Raw genomic sequence first — 14,989 nt, 5'->3', positions numbered from 1 at the left:
AAACAGTTAATAAAAAGGAAAGAATCGAACACGATGATCGGCTTTTCGCTGGATTCTCTCTGAGAGGCTTCGCGAAGCCACCTACGCAGGAGGGAAGTGCATGTTTATTCATTGTTTTTATTCGTAGAAGGCAATTTTTCAAGTTGTTGGTGTTGTTGGTGATTTGTTGAGTCTACTATGCAAAATGATTTTTTCACTTATCACATTTTATTTTGTTTTGCATCAATTTTTTCTCTTTCTTGCAAGTGACGAAGCAGGAAATTATTTTCATATTTCGTTTCGTATTTTGAAATATTAATTGATCTGATTATTGGAATGAATTTGAAAATTGTTTTAAGCACGATTCGCTGTAAAAAGTGTTTTCTGCATAAAACTTTTGATTTTCGTTAGAAAAAAGTATTCACGAGGATCGATTACTCGAAAATGGAGCATTGGAAAATGATTGGTTCTCTTGAAATTGGAGACACCGGAGTATCCGAAAAAGTGTTCGTATCAAAAATTGATAGAAAAACGTTGCAAATCGTTGGAATGTGCAAATGTGAAATTAATTCGTGGATTCTTTTTCCTCCTGGCGTTGAAGAATCGAATTTCTTTTCACTCGGCGCGGCGTTACCTCTCGAAGGATTCGACATATTCTGCGGAGACGCATCTTTCCTTTTCATCTCTTTCTACCTTTCTCCCTCTCTCTCACTCCGAGGGACATTTTTGGTCTGGATGAATGCTGCGAACTTTTGCTCATCTTGTGTTGAGACGAGAGAATCTTCCAAGCGCCACGATTAATTAGGGACGATGTTTTATCGTGCAAAAATCGTCGCTGAGAAAAAGAGGGACGCGAAACTTACTGTAAGATGTCTCGCTGGAGCAAACTACAGAAAGAATCAAAAGTCTTCGTGGGCTAACTAAAATGTTTCTCTCTCTCTCTCTCTCTCTCCCTCCTTCTCATTTATTTTTATTTTCTTCATCGTCTCTCGTGCTCTTCTGTCTTTTTTATTTGGCTCTCTCATGGCTGTCCTTCAATGCCGCGCGTCCACGATCGCAAGAACGTGCTACAAATTAAACCTGATCGCGGTCCAAGACGATCTTGAAAATTCCACTCTCGAATGCCCAGAAATACTCATCCTCAAAATCCTCAATTTATTTTAATAATCCACCATTATCCACCAATGCAGCATCAATATTCATCATTCATTAAAATCAATCATTATTTAAAAAAAAAAAAAAAAAAAAAAACAAAAACAAACCGAAATACACGAATGCGCGGATACACAAATTTTGAATGCTGCAAAAAATTAACCACAGAATGTAACCAAAAAATGACGAATTGCAAACCACTTTTTTTCGGGCCACCAAAATTCTTGATCAATTGAGCCAAATTAAGGAAGCTAAAATTCTATTCAATTCCCAATGGTAACAGTGTCTTAACGCTCCTCTTAAATTGATAAATAGAGATTGTAGTTGTACACGGTAGGAAATTTACGTTGCTATAAGCGATCGAGACTCCTGTAACCGCCCCTCAAACATCTCTTACCAGGAGCGGTAACAGCAGCACGAGAGAGATGCCCACGCTATATAGATTATCTCGAGAAATTATGAGAGAAGAAACGTTCTTTCGCTTCCACGTTACATAAAGCATCGTAGCCCACGGCATTCTATATATAAACCGCGTGTAGTACCTGTAGATATTAAATGTGAGCATAGAAAAACAACAATAATCATTACAATCTGTGGATGCGTTGTCGTACATTATTTTAGTAGATACATCATAAAACTTATCCACGTGTGGAAGCAATCAACCTTCACTGATTACCCTCTAAGAATCAAGAGATAAAATCACTTTGAGAAAACCATTAAAAAAAATCATTTTCAATGAATTTTACACTTTGTCTTCCACAGAATTTAGGAAAAATCGACATTTTTATTATTGAGATACACAAGCTAATAAAACTGTAGGAAAAATTGGTTGCTCAACCATAAATATTGATGCAAACTACACGTTGATTTAGCACGCTTCGCATTAATACTCCCATTTGTCAATCCCAACTAACTCGATCTTCCCTTTTTTTCTGTTTCAGACGCCATGGGTAAGTGTGGATTAACGCTTCGGTGGCACTAACAGTATGCTTTCAATCCTCCTCCCCCGCCGCTTGTGTTTCACTGTTTTCGATAGACTTAACACGTTTGTTAATAAATTGGAACGAAGGTGAGGAATATCTGGAAATCACTGATATCAGTTACAACAGTAAGTTTGATTCTCATATGGGGCTCAAAATGACCTCCATCTTACTATTCGGAGTTTGATTGAATGCCTGGGCGCACCACGGACTCAATGCTTGACGAATTGTGCTCGAATTTGGAGTCTTTTTGAGTTTGAAAAGAAACTGCGAGTAAAAAAGAAATTGGACTGAACTTAAGCTCGTGATAAATATTGAAATGCCGGATATGAACTGGAGCTCGTCAAGATTGAGCAATTTCATGCGAAATAACGCGAAGAATTTCATATGAAATATGTATGCAATGCGTCTGTACACACGCATTATGTGTACCGGGTGCTCCAGCGCTTGTTTCATTCTTGGCGAATCGCGCGCATCGCGCGATAACAAGCGCGCGCCGCTCTTAATTAGATTAATTAGAGGGCAGACGAAGCGAATCGTCTGGCGCTTTTGAGTTCGCATGCACACAAGCGGGCAAAGACTTGACCAGGAAAAGGGCAAAGGGAAGAGAGAAGAAAGAGAGAATGCGTAGCACGAGCTAGCGCGTCATGGCGAGATCGAGCGTATTTCGCGTCAAAGAAATGTGAGAAGTACCTTTTTTTCCGGATTTAACAAACCCGCATTCTTCTTTCGTTCTCTTCGCGTTTCGTTTCGCGGCTTCATATCCAATCGCGTTTCACTCGTCGCTTTAAATCATCGATCGAATATTTTTGAGGGGTGTGCGCTCGCTGATTTCTTTCGTCGTGCTCGCTGAAACGACTTTTCAGAAATTCGTCAACACTCAATGAATATTCTGCTCCAACGCTCGGAGCGAGAATCGCACGCGTTTATTTGGTTTCCGGTTCTAGAGCATGACGATTAATCCGATCGACTAATTAGACAATTCGTCGGAGTCTCGAGATCATCGCGACAAGTATCGAGGAAAGAAAATAAGTTTATCATTATTTCTTTGCTATCAAACACACAACTCTCGAAGCGGATTGAAATTCGTTCCAAGTTCATTTGAATTTACGAAAATAAACGAGAGCGCGCAAAATTTAAATAATTATTTGCGTCTCCGTGTTTGTTATTTTTTCCTATCATTCGTCGATCTTGAATTTACCTGACATGCAAAGTAAATATACGTATTATTTTTATTTGCGATGCTTTTTTTGGTTTCGTGTACGAGAAGAGGCGAAAGAGGCCTCGCGATCTTCGATCTTGAAACCGGTACGCGCTGTGCAGAGATCGAGCGGTGATTTTTCGTCGTCGTTATAGGCACTCCGCGCGCTCTCGTCTCCGACTACAACTTCGAAAAACCGTGTGTAAGCGAAACAGAGCGAGAGAGAGAGAGAGAGAGAGAGAGAGAGAGATCATTCTATCTGAACCTCTTCGCCTTCATTCGCGCTCGTTCAGCATCGATCGTTAACGGCCCCGGCGTAATTAATACATGAACGGTAAAATCCGCAGGAGAGCAGCATCACCGAGAAAAGAAGCCTTGATGGCTCCGCTTCTCGCTGCTCTCATACTCCAGCTTCCCATAAATATGTATGCGTTATATTACTGTCCGCATGAGTTGAAAGGCTGCACCCTCTTTCAACCTCTTTACTTTTTTCACAAATAAATATGAAACGCGCCGAAAATTCATATTGTCGGAATATTCGACTTGCATTTTCATAGAAAGACTGTGAAAATTCAGCTCGTAAGTGTGAAATGTTTTAAAGATTTCCAAGCATCATTATTTTTGAGTAAAATTTCGTTATTTCAAATCGTCAACGAAGAACGAGATTTCGAGTAACCGCAAATGGCTCATTGCCCTTCACGTGTTTCAATAATATCGCTTTTTTCATATTTTCTTTTCTGGAAGTCGATTTACGTACGAAAACTGAGTTGTGCTCGAATGACGGACATTTGAGCTCGACGAAAAGACATGTGGTCGTCGTGGCGGTGGATGCAAACGTGAAAGAGAAAAAGAGAGAGAGAGAGAGCCGAAAGCGGGATAATGAACGCCATGTGGCCCACACGTCTTTCGGTTCATCTACAAGCGAGTGGAAGCTCGTTGTGAATGTGAGCACTCGGTTGTTCACTCGGTCGTGCGTTTAACGTAATTGACGGTCACGGGCTACGAGTAGAAGTATTCATTAACACATAGAAGGCGACAGCGAATTGCGTAGGTATTTCATGCATATTTATTTAACATCAAAACTTCATTGAAACAAATATAAAATTTTAATTTTTTCCATTTCTTATGATAATTTATTCCATTTCAATTCTCATTCCCCCATTTCAAATTGAATTCATCCAGTTTTTTTAATCCGAATCAAATCTACTGCAGATTTAATCCGGTCGAAAACAGACTTGCATTCTTACTGAAGATTAAATTCTTCCCTTTGGCGTTATCGAGGCCCTTCTCGTTAAAAAATGTTATGACTCTAAATTAACAACGCTAAATATTGTCCCAAATTTCTATGCAAGCACTGGCGATAGCTCGATAATCTAACCACGTGACAAAGGGTTCGCCCTTCAAGGCAGCTCACATCGATTATACACTCGCTTTCATCGCAAGTTCAATGCTGAAACACTGCCACCTTTATAGGTCGATATGGCCACAATGATAACATTGTTACGACTCTATAAATAGACAAAAAGAGAAGCTTCTAGCGATTCGTTGGTTTTATAAGCATTAAGGTAGATGGGTGAATATTCGCTATCCAAGATTACGCGATGATATTTTTGGTAGGCAAAAATGAATACGTACTGGATAGATTTGCAAAATTTCGACGCTAGTTACCGTGTAGTTTAGCAGCAAATTAATTATTGAATATCGACTTTTCTCTGACACTTATCACTCCGGCATATGAAAGCCGTACACACATGAAAAGTTATTGAATTTTTTCGCTAGTTATATCCAAGATTTCGCAAAAAAAAAAATCGATCGTTGTATTTCGTGGATATTCAAGAATACATGAGTATTTTAGTTTTTGAACGTTACCGTTGAAAATCGGCTGAAATATGAAAAAATATCTGATGAGAAATCATTCGGATTATACGAAAAATGGATCAGTAACATTTGACGACGCTGCATTCAATATACGTTAACACGTGACGTCAGTTCGACCTTTTCATCATATTTTGTCGTTTGCTAGCTTCGCCACGTTTTTTTTTTTTTTTTTTTTTTTAATTTTAACAGAACGACGAATTTTATCCCGGTAAACTTTTTGACCGTTCATTTTTTCATTTTCCTCCACTGCAATACTACTTTGGACAGTAAACTTACTTCATAACCTATAAAATTTGTAACAAAACTGACAGCGTGACATCAACAGCAGCGGAAGCTGCTGCACCACACCAGTCAAAATGAACTCTTGAAACGTTTTTTTAATAATAAAATTGTATAAAAATGTCGCTTCTTTACCAATTATATTTCTAAAATAATAAAATTATTGTTTTCAAGCAAGTTTCGTCTTTTGAAATTTTCGAAAAATATAGTTGCTGAAAAAATCACGTAGCCGTCACCCATCCACCTTAAGCGAACTACTAATTGTTTCATTTTCCGTACCCGCGTACTCACTTGAAATTCTTGCCCTGAAATTTCAATAATTCATATCAAATGAAGGACAGAATTCCATTTGCAGTTTCATAGGTTCAATAAAATTCACTAAAATGTCGAACTTTACGAAAGGTCGCGAAACTTTATTGGGAGAATTAACAGTTTACATAAAAATGATGGTTGCATAACCAGAAGTAGCGAAACTCGTCGTTTTAGTGAACTTGAAATTCATTTCATTGGCACTGCGCTTGGTCTCATTGAGATCGTGTCTAAAAATCTTGCATTTCTCGAAATTTCAACTCGATATTTGGCTCACCCCGTGTATGGGGTCGATATTTCAAGCGATCATCCACAGATTGTATCGATGTTTATGTAAGAGGCATTGAGAAGTTATTAAGCAGGTATAAAAGCTCCACAATTTCAATTAGCTATTGTCTGAGATTATTATCTCCCGATTTCCAAACAATTTTGAACCTTTCTGAGGTATCGTCTTTTCTGTAGCTGCACCGCCTCCCCCCCCCCGCCTTTTTCTTCTACCCAACCGTGCCTTTGTATCGAATACTTTGAAGAATGAGCGCCGGTCAGAGAGCTGCGTGAGATAAGATAAATAATTCACAGGCGGTTGAAGATTTGTTTGGCTTAAAATGTCGCGAGAATAGCCCCCAAAGGGATGTTATATACTGTGTCTCGTAAGTCTTGGGACTTTGACGAAATTATTTTACGAGCTTTGTATAACGATTTTGTACATTTTCTGGAGAGCTTCATTTTCGCGGCAGAGTAGTACTGGCTCTTCGAATTTCTAGGCAAGGTTGGTTATGCAAAAAAATGTCCTATACACTCGAAAAACTCCCGCGACAATGTGTTAAAAAATATTTTTTCGAAGGTGCAAAAGCCTCGTGAGAGTTGATTGATTTTGAAATCGAACAAATTCGATGACCATTTCGTGTTGTTCGGAGCAACTGTCAGTGCTCCGATCGGCGAGGGATCGTTACGGAGAGCTTAGAATACCGATCTCTACCGGATGGCAAGCACCGCAACAGAAGCAACAGTCGCGTTAATGCGTTTTCGGTCCTGGAAGCGCAGTAAAGCTCCTCCAACACCCTCCCTCTGCCCCTTTTATGGCTCATTATTCCGCGAATCGATGAGAATGCGTTCGGGGTGGGCTGCTCCGTCGGAGATTCACGAACGATGTTTTTTCCTGCTCCTTTTCTTCTTGTTTTCTAAACCTCATGCACACAATATTTTCGTGCGTTTGGAAGGATGCTAACTGGTGGAATAAAATAATAAAAAAAAGTCGAGCCTTCAGCATCGATGCGTGTCAGATTCAACTAAACCGTCCCTCCAATTCTCATGGCTTATATTCCTGTATATATAATTTAAGGTACTAACGCGAAGAAAAAAATATATATAAAAGTGGGTAAAGTTAACGTGCGTAGAAAACGTACGTGTGCTGGATGAAGTTGCAGGCGTTGCGGTCTCTCGACAAATAGATTACGTGCCCCAGGGGTGGCAGCGTCTCAGTATTTTCCGGAGGGTGCACTCTTTTTTCTCCTCCCAAGTCTCATCATCCCCGTTTCCGGTACGCACTTCGTGTACCTTAAATTCTTCACGTATATAGATGTACCTACACGTAAATATATGTATGCTTATTTTGGTCCAGGAGGTCCGCGACGAGACGCTTTTACACATGCGACTCACGTACTCATCCACCGAGTTCCCAGGAGTAGTCGTGCGTCCGCGCCCTTATTCGAGCCGTTTTCTCTCGACCCTTTTTCTCAAATACGAACCCAAAAATACACTGGCCATTTTCATCGATTCTAGTTGAATTTGAACAGTGCGGGCCAGTCGCACAACTTTTTGACACAACCTCAACATTTTTCGGTTTCCATCACCTTGCAAAAAGCCTGATTCTCAAAAAGCTGGAGTCTCAAAGTCTCTGTAAATGAATAAAAACCTTAAAATTTCTGGCTCAATCTTAACGATGTTATTTTCCAAACTTGTATCAGTACTAGCTCAGAAGATAGAGAGCCGAAATTGAAAGAACTGTACCTACGCATACTCGAATCGGTTGGGTTACTTCGCACGCGTGACGTTAGTCAGAAGATCCGAGTCATTAAAATTCTACCCTCGTAACGTTCATCTCGTGAGATGTGACTCGAGGACCAGCCTCCTGATATCACAGGGAGGATATTGCGCGTATTACCCTCCGTTATAACTCAGAATAGTGCCGTAGGGCGTCAGACACATCTTTACATGTTCACCGTTTACGATTAATCTCGCTCGTAATTATTGTTCCGTACAACGCGACGATCTCTCGACTTTAGTATGTTCAGATTTGATCTACACTCTCATTGGAACTCGAAATCATCTACGTTGGAAAATGATTCTTCGTGTAGAAAAACATCTTTCGATTGACAAGCCCCGATTTTAATTTACAACGATAAATGGGCGCGAATTCCATAAATAATAAAAAACGATCGAAGTTGAAGTTTTGTCGCCATGGAAAGTAAATTTGTGAGAGTATTCAAGATAATGGTAATATTATTGGGCACAGAATTATTCAGAGTGCTTCAAAGAAGTTAAGAACTCAACGATATTTCAAATTTCATTGGATTTCTGTGTGTGACTAATATTTTCATAAAGTACCTTAATCTCACCAAAATATACTTTACGTACGCGTATATTATTGCGCATATAAGTTTTAATGGTTGTTGGACACAAATTAATGGGAACGATACTGGGCCAAATGTTTAGAGAGGTATGTAACGATCCACAAAAATTAAACTCTTGTTCCTTGTTCGCGAGGGTTACTCCGATCCCCATCTTCTTTCACATCTCTCTCAGGGGAAAAGGTTTCTCTCGCGCGGTATGGTAGGACAAAATTCATACGTGTGAGATTTTAATTCGCGATGAGAGAAAAGATCGTGTGTCCGGGATCTCGGATTACGTCGTTTTCTCTGATTATTCCCGAGGGAATTATCCAGACGTGCCTCGCGCTGACTCTTTTCTCAGAATTCGTAAATTCTATACACAAACTCATGGGGTTATTGCAGCTGTGCTTTTACAAGATTTTATATATGAGAGACACCCAGCGAGGGACCTTGAATTTATTGCTACCAGAAATCTCGTTCCTCACCCAAAGTTTCTTATACTAAAGCTCTTTTCAAAGTCATTCAATTAACAATGAAAATAAAAAACAAATTTCTTCTATTTTATCCTCAGAATCAGGGACCTTTTTGTTTTATAATTAAGGACAATTGAACTAAGTTTGAAAATAAAATTCCTCAACGGAAATCAGAAGATTGATCAATTTCGTAGTCTAAAAAAAGTTAACACATTTAGAAAAATTTCATCGACGAAAAAAAGAGCTCGATAAGCACGAAATAAAATTGATGAACTAATGAAAAATTTTCGAAGTCAGTGAACGTTGTTTAAACGTGAAAAAAAAACGAATACTGTTAAATTTTAAATTTGATTTAATAAAGTGAAAAGGAATCTCTCGTCTCCTTTTCCCGCTCTCTTATTCCTTGAGGATAAGAAAAGAAAGAGTTTGAGTCCTCGGCGACAAGAAAAGTCTCGCATAACTTTGAATGACGTTCATCCAGGCTGGATCGTCGCCGTATATTTTTCTGACTACCCGGTGATTCGTCTTTCGGGAAGTATATATTTGACTTTGGAGCGGTGAATCTTTTCGCGAAAGAGATCCATCGCTTCATTCCCGGGGACGACGGTAAGAAACAAGAGATCGTGCACTTTGCGGAGTACGTAAGTCTCGCGAGCGCCATCCCCATGCTTTTCTATATTTATTTTTATTCTCACGAACGCGAAACTTGTTGTTGGCGATGCTGTTTTGGAAATGGAATTCGCAACTTTTTTTCAGCTCGCTTTCCTTTCGTTTTTTTCTTCCAAGCCTTCAGTAATCCTTGGACAAATATTTCTCGGACAATTTTTTTGTCACGTTTTAAATTGAACGGTAATTCCAACGTTCCCCGGCCTTGCGATCTGCTCGATCGGCATCTCACGTTTTCTTAATCTTCTAAAATTTATCTAACTTTTCCGATTCCCCTCGGAGATCGATATATCGCGCGGTTAGAATATCCGATCGATTTCTGTTGTGGCCAACCGAGTATGAGACGAGATCGTGAGGCATGCGTGCACGCACGACCGGGTCACGCGTTCCACGACACAGGTGCACGAGATCGAGCGGCATAAATCGATCGCTGTGGGAAACAAGGGCGTAATTCCCTCTGACAAAAGAGCGGGAATCGGGCCCTTTCCATCGGTGCTATTTGATATACGTTTATATAGGTATAGATGGAAAGTACGTCAGTGGCGAAGGAACGTGCAATGCCGCCTCTCTTTTTCTCTTTCTTTCTCTTTCTCTCCGTTTAAGGAGCCCGAGCGCACTCTCAGATTCCGGCGCGGCTCACAAACGACGCCGCCCTCTAGGCTCGCGCACTCCGAGACGCTTTGATAGTTCATAAAATGAAACGGATTTTGATTCGGGCCCTTTCGTAATCCAATCCTCCGAACTGTGTGCCCCCTTCTCGCATCTCGCTTTCGTTATTTTATTTTTCCGCATGTTGTTTTTTCACATTTTTTCTTTTTCTCTTTCACTCCATCGGCGTTGCTCTCGACCGTCTTATCCGCTGGCACACCGACCCATGGAACGGCAGCGGTTCGTCAAGTCCTCGAACAATGGATGTTTCTACTCAATGAAATATCAATTTATAAACGACCTTCGTAATATTTCCTTCGGAACACTAGAATCAAAACGGACTCTGATCCTCCAAACGTAACAATCATTAACTCCCGTTTCATCAATGTTTGCAGTCTTAAGTGTCCCCGATTCCTTTCACAGTTCAGACTCAAATTTCCTTGGGACACGCTGAGTTTTAAAAAACCAATAAAAATTGTTGCAACGCAAAAAGTCGATGTCATTTCTAATTTGATTTCCAGACTCATACGAAACACGAGAAATTAGTAAGAAAAACAAGCCTTCCCATTTCGATTGGTTACGCTGCGAAGTATATAGTTGAGAATGAATAATCTTACAAGGTCGTTTAAGAGCGAAGGAAGTATATGTACGTGATAAAAACGAGCCGTAAAATAGATTGGATGGAGGGGCGATCGCACCGAATAGCCAATTTCGAGTAATTATTTACCCTCGACAAGAAAGCACCGCAACCAAAAGCGGCGATCGCGTACGTACGTTTTCGGATTGCTGGAACTTTGGCGATGTTATCTCGCTGAAAAGCCGAAGTGACTTTTAAATGCAGCATATTATATGTGTGTAAAAATTTATTGGACTTCTCGAAGTAAAATCGGCGGCGAATGGACTACCAAAAGCGCGTCGAATTGACCGTTACGGAAAGCGAATAACGATTTCCTTATCTCAATGTTGCGCAGAAGCTCTCTCTTCCTCGTATTTACCGATCGTTCCCTTGTCTCTCCTCTCCAATAAGCGATTTTTCGATTTATATAAAATGCATACATAAGTATAAAAATCGACTTAAGAGCAATAAAAATAATTCCAAAAACCTGCAAGGATAAGAAGGAGAAGGAAAAAGTGAATCCCGGCGCGTCTACCGATCTCGATTCTTTCGGTAACCGCGAGCGCACCGCGTCTCCTCTCGCTGGGACGCTTCGCTCCCAGGGAAGATCGCCCGTCGAGTGATCCTTAGCGCACAATTTATCGTACAATTAGCACTGTTTATTCCGGCACGGGACGAATAACTCGAGCCATAACGCGCCCGCGCGCGACCGAACAACCGGTTTTATTCCTATATTATTGCATTTATACACATATCACTATATATAGAAATAAATGTTTTATATTCCTATTTAAGAACGCGTATATCTGTAGATCGAGAAATCAGCTTCTCTCGCTCAGTATTCGAACCGCCGAACGATTTTTAAACACACCAAGGCGATCGATTAGATTCCAATCTTCGATTCTCACCATTCAAATTTCAATGTCGATCCATTATTCTTGAGAGATCACCGGAGCAAAGGAGTTGACATATCGATTGATCGGGGTGTGAGAGTATTTTATTTTCTGTAATTAAATAAAAAAAAAAATAAAAAAATGAGATTTTAATCACTGAATAAAGGAGGAAAAAAACAGAAGGAAAATCCATTTTCGCCTGGAAGAATTAGAATTTATATTTTTATATAAAAAGAGTAGAGACTGCGACGAGTCCCGGGCATGAGCGGGGAGCGAGTGGACCACGTAGGAAGTCGACGGGGCACGTAGCAGGGTCAGATCCCCACGAAAGTGGCGAGCGTTCGGTACCGAATACCAAACGGTCAAGCACTCGCTTTTCTCATTTCTATGTACATACGTATGAGATTCCCATGTGCTCGTGTCTACGTCTAGATCCCATGATACTCCGAATCAAAAGGGCGTTAATGTTTCCCTTTTTATCCACGAAAATGGCGAATTCGCGGCCTTTTCATTCTCGAAATTGAGAGCAATCTATATACACCGATTTTCCACTTTGCCTTTTTGTTCTCGCGGTTCGCAAGACCCGCTCCACCTCGTGGATGACGATGGTGTGCCATACATAAGATATAACCGCTCAACGTTCACGGACTCCCTTCTATTAACTCCGAACATGAGGAAAACTCTGAGCCTCTGAGGAATGGAAAAAATATCCCCGTGGAAACCGCCAACTCCTGCGTTCCTGGTCAAAGCCAAATGCAAATTTGTTCGGACCTTTTTGTTATTCGATGCTTTCGTGGTGCGACTAAAATACGAATTGTTCAATGATAATCAAACAATAAAGTATTCAAAAGTTTACTCAAGTACGTGAAAACCAACGAAAAAATATAAACGACTGTCTCAAAAGATTGACAATTAAACGACGCTTGATCTTATTTTTCGAATTCATTATGAGCTTTCTGTGTTTTTTATTCGTTGAATTCTCACTACTCATGGACGACAATTGTCTGAGGACACTCGTTGCAGCCCTGAGAGGCAGAAGGGCGGAACATTCGACTAGAGCCTCGAAGTTGTGAGCCCCGGTGCATGTGAAAAAATGAAATTCGAGTGGGAGCTGAGTAATCAGTGAATTTAATCGGGAATCAAATCGACGAGGATAATAGACGTGAAAAGAGAACGTTAATAAATATTCAGAGCTTGTATTAGTTCGATTGACTCAATCTCGATTTAACGTTAGTACGAGTTACATATTATAATAAAAGAGAACTGGGAGCTCGATTTTGTAAGACTATTTCTTATAAAGTACCGTGTATCTTGATCCTGTTCGCGGCGCGTGAGAGACAAGCCTCTCGTTTTTTCACATTTTTTCGCTCTCCCTTTTTTACTGTCTCTTTCTCGTTTGATCTCGAAGAGAAACGACGATAAATAGCGCACAGCGGGACTGAGCGATCGACGACGAAGCTCGACTCGTTGCGGTGGAAGTAAATATCCGTTTTTTGCTTTTAATTGTAAAATAAAGATTCAGACTTTTCTGAAATTGCGAAGATGTGGAACGAAATGGAAGTGACACCGGACGGGTGCAGCGTCAGATTATCAGAGCCTCAAAACGTTTCATCGCGAAACGAGTGGAAGAAAAAATTTGCAGGCACATAATACTTTCGGTTCGAAAATCGGTTGCTTTATAAATATCTGACGGTATTCTATTTATTATTTTAACTGAAAAAACTTTAGTAACGAATTCAAATGGAAGCAGCCTCGTGGAAACATAAAAAAAATACAAATTAATAAATAAATAATTTTCCAATAAACTCAGAGAGCGAGGGTGGGGGGGGGGGGGGAGGAGGAGGAAGAGCAAAGTCCGAAGCTGGGAGCAAAACCACACGAGGGTTATTCCCTCGGAGGTTTTAGAATTCACGTGGTGGCTTGGAGAGTCTCGTCGTGGCCACTACTACTGACCAGTGGTCACTCGAACTTCTCTTTCGTAAATTTTAGTGCAGTCTCGTGCCTCGCATCTGTACGACGTGAGCGAGGAGAGTCCATACACGTTTCTCGATATTCTCAAGAGAGACAGAGAAATAGAATGGAGAACCAAAAACGAAATTCAAGCTATCTGCCATACGAGAAAATAAGAGAGCAACAGGATCTCATTTTATGTTTTCTTCGCTCCTCTCACCACATACTTCTCTACGTCGTTATTCCCTGCAACCTTTATTTGTTTCTTCTCAGTTATATATTTATTTTTTCAAATTCTTATTCAACGAAATTTTTTTAAATTGAAAGCTAACACAATTCGTACTAGATCCCGAAGTGAATTTATGCGAAAGATTTAAAACTCGACAACGAAAATATTACAATCATCACAATCCCCATTCAAAAGAAAATTCCACTCCGATACACGAGTCTTCCTGTCCTATCACAAAATATTCCCAGATAAGAAGCAAATTGAGCAAAATATTTTTATTCTACTGCTCCAGCTTAATTGATTCCGTAACGATCTCGATACTCGAAGAAAAAAAAGCTATGAAAATAAAGAAGGAGGCAGAGAGAGAGAGAGAGAGAGAGAGAGAGGAGGATCAGGAAGATGTAAAAAATGCGAGCTCTACAGGGCGGTCGTTTTTGGTTCGTTACTCTTGGTCGATTGCGAAGTGCATTCGGCAGTTAAACGATGGGAAAGACACGCATAACGTTAGTATGTACAGCCCCATCCTCTACATAATGCATATTCGAGCTGATCTCACTAAACGAGAAATACCTCCACGAATTTACATATATTTATATATATAAGGATCTCCGAATACATACCTACTGTACATATATAATACACCTTATAAGTGCATCATTGAATTGACGCGACGAAGTGCATTACGATCACGAGAAGAGCGATTACGTTGTGATTTCTCTCTTTCTCTCTCCCCTCCTTTCTACGAGCAATGCTACGAGGCTCGAATGTAAATGATGACGAAATCGTAGGGAATATCGTAACAAGACTTATACGTAGTACGCACACAAAAGAGCAAAAGCTCGCATCTCAAATGACATATCAACGAGCCGGTTGGATGTGAAAAGACATGAGGAAACGAAGCAGAGTCCAAAAGAACGAGGAGGTCTTGGCTTATTTCTACTTTACTCGCAATTCACGATAGCTCGTTTGCAAATCGAGTTTCAGAATGACAAATTCAATGTTCTTGTTTGCACAAATCGGAGAGAAAATTAGAGAAACTCAGTCATTTTATTTGATCAGGCTTTGGAAGTTTCTGATTTCGCAATTTAAATAAAATTGATGATTTCATTGGAAGAAGCGGAAAT

The 14,989-nt window shown here is 40.2% G+C and overlaps 1 protein-coding gene across 8 annotated transcripts in view; it reads left to right on the top strand.

Moving 5' to 3' along the window:
* Window positions 1-14,989, top strand: part of hth (homothorax) — a 365,547-nt gene that overhangs the window by 145,121 nt on the left and 205,437 nt on the right. For 6 of the 8 annotated variants that reach the window (XM_043415956.1, XM_043415958.1, XM_043415954.1 and 3 more), the window contains one exon: window positions 2,073-2,081. The exons of the other annotated variants lie outside the window; for them this stretch is intronic. In XM_043415956.1, the coding sequence (XP_043271891.1) occupies window positions 2,073-2,081 (9 nt within the window). The remainder of the gene's footprint in view (window positions 1-2,072; window positions 2,082-14,989) is intronic. 8 annotated transcript variants of the gene reach the window in all.

This window comes from Venturia canescens, chromosome 4 (genome assembly GCF_019457755.1).
Source record: "Venturia canescens isolate UGA chromosome 4, ASM1945775v1, whole genome shotgun sequence".
In the NCBI taxonomy this organism is placed as follows: domain Eukaryota; kingdom Metazoa; phylum Arthropoda; class Insecta; order Hymenoptera; family Ichneumonidae; genus Venturia; species Venturia canescens.
This window is presented reverse-complemented; position numbering and strand designations above follow the sequence as displayed.